The following is a 7950-nucleotide window of genomic DNA, read 5'->3' as shown; positions in this document are numbered from 1 at the left end:
CCGAAGGTTAATGGAGCGGATATGGATCAATTAAAAAAAAATCCGATCCGAAAAAAATCCGATCCGGTAACAATCCGATCCGATAATGATCCGATCCGATAAGAACCAGATATGGATTTAGGCCGATCCGATCCGTTAATGATCCGATCCGGATAATTTGTTATTTATTAAATATATATATATATTATAATAAATTATATAAAAAAATATTATAAATTGATCACTGTCTGAAAGTTCTGATAATAGATTATAAGTTAGCATATCCAAATGGTACAACAACAACAACAGTGCTTATCAATGGGTTTCATACTCCCAAGAAAGACAAGAAGGCGAAGTAAGAAATTTTATTTGAGTGTGTAATCCTTTTCTGAATAAGAAATTGATATCTGGATAACGAGAAATATAAAAGTTATCTACTTTCTCATCATCTTTTTGCAGGAAGCAGATTCATGGATTTATATAAGAAATTATGTTTGTATTTTATTTTTTAAATATAAACGGATCGAAGCTCCGATCCGTGATCCGGTGATCCTAATGGATCCGGATATGGATCGGGTTATAAAAAATCCGACAAAAATCCGATCCGGATCCGAATCCGGTAAAATTAAATGGATCAGGATATGGATCAAGACCGATCCGATCCATTGACAGCCCTACATCCAACCACCAATTCAGAGAATTCTGGTCCAACCTGGATACATTTTCAACTATTACAAATTTGTCTGTTTCCAAAAACATGCACTCCCTCGTATTCATTTTTTTTTACATATTTTTTACTCATATTTGACATATATTTTAAGGCTACTATTAAATATAATTTTATAATTTATTTTTAAAATTTACTTTTTTGTATAAAAATTTAAACATTATATTTTTATTTAAAAGAAAAAATTATTTAAAATTATTTAGGGAACCATACTCTACGGGAGTCTTAAAATGTGTGTCGATCCCCCATACCCCCAATATAAAGAACCTCGAGGGACGGAGGGAGTAAGACACTACTCTCTCTCCATCCCAAAAAACATTGTATGTTTTAACTTGTTACACTACTACTCTCTCTCCGTCCCAAAAAACATTATATGTTTTAACTTGTTACACTGTTCATGGTAAGCGATTGACTATTAATTTACGTCTAATTTATAAGATCAAATATAATGTAAATTCATATTTATGAGTAGTTTAATATAATAAATTTTTTATATTTAATACTAATACGAAATTAAAGATATTAATAATAAAAAATGTGTATTGACAAAGGTATTTAAGACAACAAGACAACCATGAAACATTTTCAGGGAAGTTGGTAGTACCATTTTTCATAGTCGCACACGTGCTTACGGGTTGCTTCACTGGTTTGTTCTGTGGGTGGTCACTGTCACAGATTAAATTGCCACAAGTGATCAGCAACAAGCGAGATTAAGAAAGTAACTACCGAATTTTGCATTTACATTGTACCAAGTTGGCAATACCGGAAAGTTTTAACATATCACATTTAAGAATGATGATTCTAAGAGAAAAAACAAACTGGACTTTGTTAATAAGCTAAGAGTGTCTCCACTAATCACACAATGAAGGGGACTGGTTTTACGCGCTTGCCAGATTTGTGTACAGAACAATACATTCATTGATGAACATGATAAAATGTATAGGCTTTTTCTATTACAATTTCTCTGCAAACTAACAACTCTCTCTTTTCCCATATACGTATTCTTTTGTACTTGAACTTAAGCAAATTTCACCTGACCTCGGTTGGAGCTTGAAACGAGCCATCCTGCATCAGCTTCAAGCTGATACTGTTGTATCTCTCTCTTGAATATTGCCTGGAAGCTTTTCTCCAATCTGTTCCAGACTTCATCATTGAAGCAAATTCTTCGTAACTTATACGCCCATCCTATACATTAAAACAACAAAACCGATGTTAAGGTTCTGGTTTTCAAATAAATTGAGATACATTTGCCTACATCCATTTCAGAGAGTAAACATTTTAAACATAGAAGACAGATTATGTTTTCAAAGAAAAATTTGAGACTATTTGTACCGGACGAACTACTGATTATCCACAACTGGGTCTCAACATCCATGACAAATAAAAAATCTAAAAATTACAGATCAAGAAGGTATAGAAGAACTGGTTGAGGATTTATCATTGTGAAGATATTATATGTATACATCTCACTAGAGAGCTGATCAATCACACTGTTAGCGTCTTATTCATCCTCATCAATCATGCATTATGCATTATGCATTATGCATTATGGTGTACTGAGAAAGAGAGTGTGAAGGTATACTGACCTTATCAGTATCAACATCATGCATTATGGCATTAATGACATCCTCACTGTTAGCGTCATCTTCATCACTCAAGGCATGTCGGAGCTCATCAATCTCTATGTAACCACTTTTGTTTTGATCAAAGAATGAAAAAGCTTTGTGTAGATGCTCATCATTGGCCATCTTTCTAAGATGTACCGAAACAGCAACAAACTCTCCATAATTCAAAGCTCCATCGCCATCAACGTCAGCCTGAACAAATTATATATCAGTTGCCAGCAAATGCAGCTACAACCACCACACATTTTAAAGCATACTCCAACTTCAATATTAAATCTATGTTATTGACAAAAAAAATTCTGCTGTTTAAAGAGAGAAAATCAAAATTTTCTTTGTATTAGATCATATAAGGCATGTCTTAGTATGGAAATTTTCTTTGTATCGATCATATAAGGCATGTCTTTGAGTTTAAAGATCATGATGCCCTAATAATCCAGAATAAATATAAAGAAATGCGAGTTCATTTGAGATTTTAAAATTTATTACTCAGAAACCTAGAAACAGATTCATTCAATTTGGCTGCTGTCAGATTCAGTATGTATGTATACTAATTTCTGGTTCACAATCTTGTTCAATTTCCTACTCAAGCAAGCGATATAGTACTAACCACCCATATAAGAGAGAAGATATGGAAGAAAAAAACATTGGAAAAGAGTCAAAAGACAAATAGTACTAACCGCTTCCATAAGAATTTCAAGATCTGGATCAGGTATATTATGGCCTATTTTTTCCAAACCAACTCTAAGTTCTTCCAGGTTTATTTTGTTTCTTTTGCTAGTGTCCATCATATCAAATGCTTCCTTAATTCCTGCAACTTCCTCCCCTGATAAATGCTTGGCAATTACCTGAATTTTATTACATTCAACGATCCACATCAGCACAGGTAATCAAGGATATAAATAATCTACACTTGAGTTTGCAGAACAGTTACCCCTAAAGCTCTCTTCTTGAGCTTGTTCATTACAGAGAACTGTTTAAGCCTTGATTTTACAACCTCCCCTAAAGACACATTTGGGTTCTTCTTTGCATTTTGTAACCAGGGATGATCTGCATTTAGATGTGCAAGGAGAAAGAAACACATATTGTTGACAAAAACATAATACTCTGGAGTTACAGATCTTTCATAAGGAAAGTGGAGATATAATAAAGAAGACATGACACTGCAAGTAAAAAAAAGGACTAGGACCACTGTAGTAGTTTAGTCTAAATACATATTTAAGGTATTCTTCTTGTCATCAATTTGACAAACAGTATCAAAGAGTAAATTGAGTTGATGAAATAAGAAAGGAATAGGTCTGGTGATTAACTGGCACAGAGAGAGAGAGAGAGAGAGCGGGGGAGAGAGAGAGGAAGAGGGGGGGGGGGATTGCTTTTTTCCTTGAAAAGTTCTTTCCAAAAATTAATCTAGCGGGTTGAGTAAAAAGAAAAACAAACAACAGTAACAATAATAGCAAAGCAAGAATAGCGGCAAAAACTATACCAAGCACTCCCTGAGCTGAAAGCCTTTGTTTTGGATCTGGATTAAGCATTTTCTTGACAAGATCCTTAGCATTGTCAGAAACTAAAGGCCATGGATCTCTTTTGAAGTCAATGACAGAGCGTATGATCGCTTGTGCTACACCTTGTTCAGTTTCTGCATACATTTTGAAATTAAAAAAAATGAGCAAATATGTAAAAAGGGTGTTTTATGTGTTGGCACAGAATTCAGGTGAAAGCAAAATATAACCAACTACTAGTCTGTGTGATGATTTTGTTGCATTAATTGTTAGTTTGGACAAGACTAACCGGATGTAAAAAGAAGACACTAGAGCCACTGTATTCACCAATGAGACTGCATAGTAGTAAATTGAATTCAATATGTAGCCTATATATTAAGAATAAAGATTTAAAGAATAGAACCTGCCCAGAAAGGAGGAACACCACAAAGCAGAATGTACAGGATAACACCAGCACTCCAAACATCAACCTCTGGTCCATAATTGCGCTTAAGAACCTCTGGAGCCATGTAATAAGGACTTCCTACAATTTCATTAAAGATCTCACCTGCGAAAGAAAAAACAATGGAAGTTAAAAATCTATCACACTGTATAAATTAATGAAGTAGAAAAAATGCAATACCAGGTTTGAAGAAGACTGACAGTCCAAAATCAATTGCCTTTAGGGGAGCTGTTTCTTTCTTGTTTGCAAACAGGAAATTCTCTGGCTTGAGATCTCGATGCATCACCCCATTCTTGTGACACACCTAATAGCACAAGAAATATTAATAAATAAATCCAGCAAATGGCTCTAACATTTAAAGAAAATACCTATGTGAACTTAGATAGAGAGACATGACTGAAGAAGAAATAGATAGTACAATATCTGAAGATCAAAAAATTAATGCACGAGAGGCATTTGGTGCAAGGTGCACTGAAAACATCAACTCTTATAAAGTACTAGTACTTTACAGAAAATAGGGTAACAGACTCATGGTTGTCACATCGATAAGTCGAGTCGAGTCGATGGAGGTCCAGCTTGTCGATTAGTCGGCTAGTCGTAAACTAGTCGCTGAATAGTCGACAAATTAATAATAATTTATTAATTAAAAAATAATAATATATATCTTATATATGTCGTAGTCCACAACAAAAGTCTAACATTTTCACACTCATATGTATATCAATCACAAAATAGATATGTTAATTACAAAAATATCTTTTTCCCCTCCCATGTACACACATAAATACGCCGACTATAGAAACATGCAAACAGATTATCCTACCTGTATATCCACTTTTGATCAATTTATACATACATAAACACACAAACATAAAAGTATATAAGTTGAGATCAGCATTTTAATTGTTGTTGATGTTTAGTAGCTTTCTAATTTTTATTTTTATTTTTTCATTTTAAATTTTGATTGGATTTAGCAATAGTCGATTGACTAGTCGACCAAGTCACCCAAATAGTCCATAAGTCGAGTGATTAGTCGACCGACTAGTCGACAATTCACAAGTCGGCCTCTCCAGTCGATCTCAAACCGACTAGTCGAGCACCGTGACAACAATGGTAACAGTTAAGGAAATCCAAGATCAAAGAAAAACTTTATAAATAAAATACGAGTATTAGTGTTATAAAATCTAATATCAATTATAGTTATGTACTGTAGTACTAACTGTTTGTTGACATAAGATGAACCTGCATAGAGGAACTTCAGGACTTATTTCCTTTCATTTAAAAAGATTTCTAGAATACACTGTATCTGTGGTCAACAGGCATTACTAATGTCACACAGCTCAGCATGCCCAGGTATGGGTATACATGTACAATCACACAGCAAATACAAGCAGGTTTGTCAATTAAAACATCATTAAGGGAGTAATTCAATACAACGAAAGGTCAGTCAACCGGGATACAATTTCAATTGGATCTTGGGAACATGGATTTCTATCTAAAGTTCCTACAGTATTATAGTTTTAGCCTCTTAAATTAAATACTAATTTTCCATACCCATACCCATGGCATATTAAAATCAATAATTAAACTCAATTTAGATAATTAAAATGAATTTTACATGTAAGACAACAAAACCAAATTTCAGCAACACTAAAACCCAACGCACAAACTTTTTACCTGAACAATTTCTACAATAGTCCGCATTACAGATGCAGCAGCTCGTTCTGTATAATGCCCTCTTGCCACAATTCGATCAAACAACTCGCCCCCTTCACACAGTTCCATAACAATGTTTACAGCGTCATTGTCCTCATAAGTGTCCTTTAAGCTCACAATATTCGGATGACTAGGCATATGCTTCATAATCTCAACCTCTCTCACAACATCCTCAATATCTACCGAAGTTCTAAGTTTCTTCTTGGATATTGATTTACAAGCAAACTTCTCCCCCGATTCCAAATCAGTACACAAATAAGTCACCCCAAATTCTCCTCGACCAAGCTCACGTCCAAGCTCATATTTGTCCGTAACATTCTGACCAGTCGGTTCTTTCAACACACGAAACTTAATTCCACTAGATCCATTTGTACTATAATCAATCGAAAAAGGATTCGGTTTATCTTTCTTTTTGTCCTTTCTTCCCTTCCTCTCCTCTTTCTGAGTCGAGGTTTTAGGGACAGCACAGCAATTCCCCATGACTAACTTCTCGAAAATCAACCAGATATCCAAAAACTAACAAACCAATCCAACAATACTGAAACCAAGAAAACATGAACTAGATCAGCAAACTACAAACTATAAATCCCATATTCAACTTATCAAGAATCATACAAACATAGATCAAACTACAAGATCATTTCACAATAGTCCCAAGAAAACAAACAACAAATAAATGGATGGATCAAATAAGTAGGGTTTACTTTTTTAAAAGCAAGCCCTCCAAAGAACTTGGAATATACATACACATACTATATAATATCATTAGACAACAACAAAACAGAAAAAAAAATACATGGAAAATATACACAAAATAGATACAAGAAAACAGACCTGAAAGATATGAAAATGGCAGAGGAGAGTGGAGAAGGGGTAAAGGATGTGGATATGAAAAAATAAAAGAACAAGTAAATGGGTAGTTGAAAAAAAGAAGAAGAATGTGTTTAATGTGAAGAATGGTATTCAGGTTGAAAATCCGCCATGGATGAGAGAGAGTCAAAGCTCCTTTTGCACAGACTCTTTTTCTTAATCTCTCTCTCTCTCCTTAATCTCTCTCTGTCTCTCTCTCTGTGTTTTATATTTAATCTATTTATATGTTTCTTTGGTCTAACGTCTCTTTCTGTAAGATATGGAAACAAACGTTACAGCTTGGGTGTTCAATGAGAATGTTGTACATACATACAGGCTATCATTTGTAAATTTGGTTTAGTTGTACTTGAACAAGTCAGTTATTGTATTTAGCTGTTCATGTTCTACTCATTCCTCTCTACGTTAAAACTTCATATCTGGAAAAATCTCATTCTTATTATTAATCGTCATTGATGATGTAATTAAATTTGAGAATAAATAATAAAAACATAGAGTATAGGTTTCTTTAATTCATTTTGGAATATACTACATTTTGTCGACTATAAATTTTCTATTTTTTGATTTTTTTACTATTTATACAGCTACGTCCAATGTAATAATTTTTTGTAATATATTCCGAGAATAACATGGAAGGTAGTAAAATTAAGAGAAAGGGTTTGTATTGATTTTCAAATACTATTTTTTAGTATCACATTTCAAAGTTTTAGTTTTTATACTGTTTATGTCGAATATGTTTTCATTTTATTTCCAAATATGTATAGAGAATATGAAATTTCCGGATGCATGTATTACGAAAATAATACGGGGAGTGATATGAATTGAAAATATATTCTAAACACACGTTAAATGTCGCATTAATTATAATTTTTTTCCAAAGCTCAATACATCACGGCCTGTCACAGGCTAAAGACGAGTCTCACGGTTCCCGAGCAGAGATCGTCAAGGTCCACAAGCAGAAGTCGTCAATGTTCACGAACATAAACTGTTCACGTACTAGGATCGATACGGCTGAAAGACCGGAGACCTGACGTCCAACATGGACACTAACTCCTATAAGGATCTCTTTCCTTACATCAGTCCAAATTATCATTTAAG

At 33.9% G+C, this 7950-nt stretch overlaps 1 protein-coding gene across 1 annotated transcript; it reads right to left on the bottom strand.

Moving 5' to 3' along the window:
* Nucleotides 1-1474: 1474 nt before the first annotated feature.
* On the bottom strand, nucleotides 1475-7198 carry LOC141684022 (calcium-dependent protein kinase 8-like). The gene is made up of 9 exons (XM_074488851.1): nucleotides 6820-7198; nucleotides 5947-6523; nucleotides 4450-4573; nucleotides 4231-4374; nucleotides 3812-3964; nucleotides 3263-3378; nucleotides 3009-3176; nucleotides 2293-2523; nucleotides 1475-1891 (listed from the first exon to the last, which is right to left on the bottom strand). The coding sequence occupies exons 2-9, from the start codon at nucleotides 6463-6465 to the stop codon at nucleotides 1736-1738; spliced, it is 1611 nt and encodes a 536-aa protein (XP_074344952.1). The 5' UTR covers nucleotides 6466-6523; nucleotides 6820-7198; the 3' UTR covers nucleotides 1475-1735.
* Nucleotides 7199-7950: the final 752 nt, after the last annotated feature.

The sequence above is a fragment of the Apium graveolens genome, chromosome 9 (assembly GCF_009905375.1).
Source record: "Apium graveolens cultivar Ventura chromosome 9, ASM990537v1, whole genome shotgun sequence".
NCBI classification, from domain to species: domain Eukaryota; kingdom Viridiplantae; phylum Streptophyta; class Magnoliopsida; order Apiales; family Apiaceae; genus Apium; species Apium graveolens.
The sequence above is the reverse complement of the archived record's forward strand: the minus strand, read 5'-3'. Positions and strand labels throughout refer to the sequence as shown.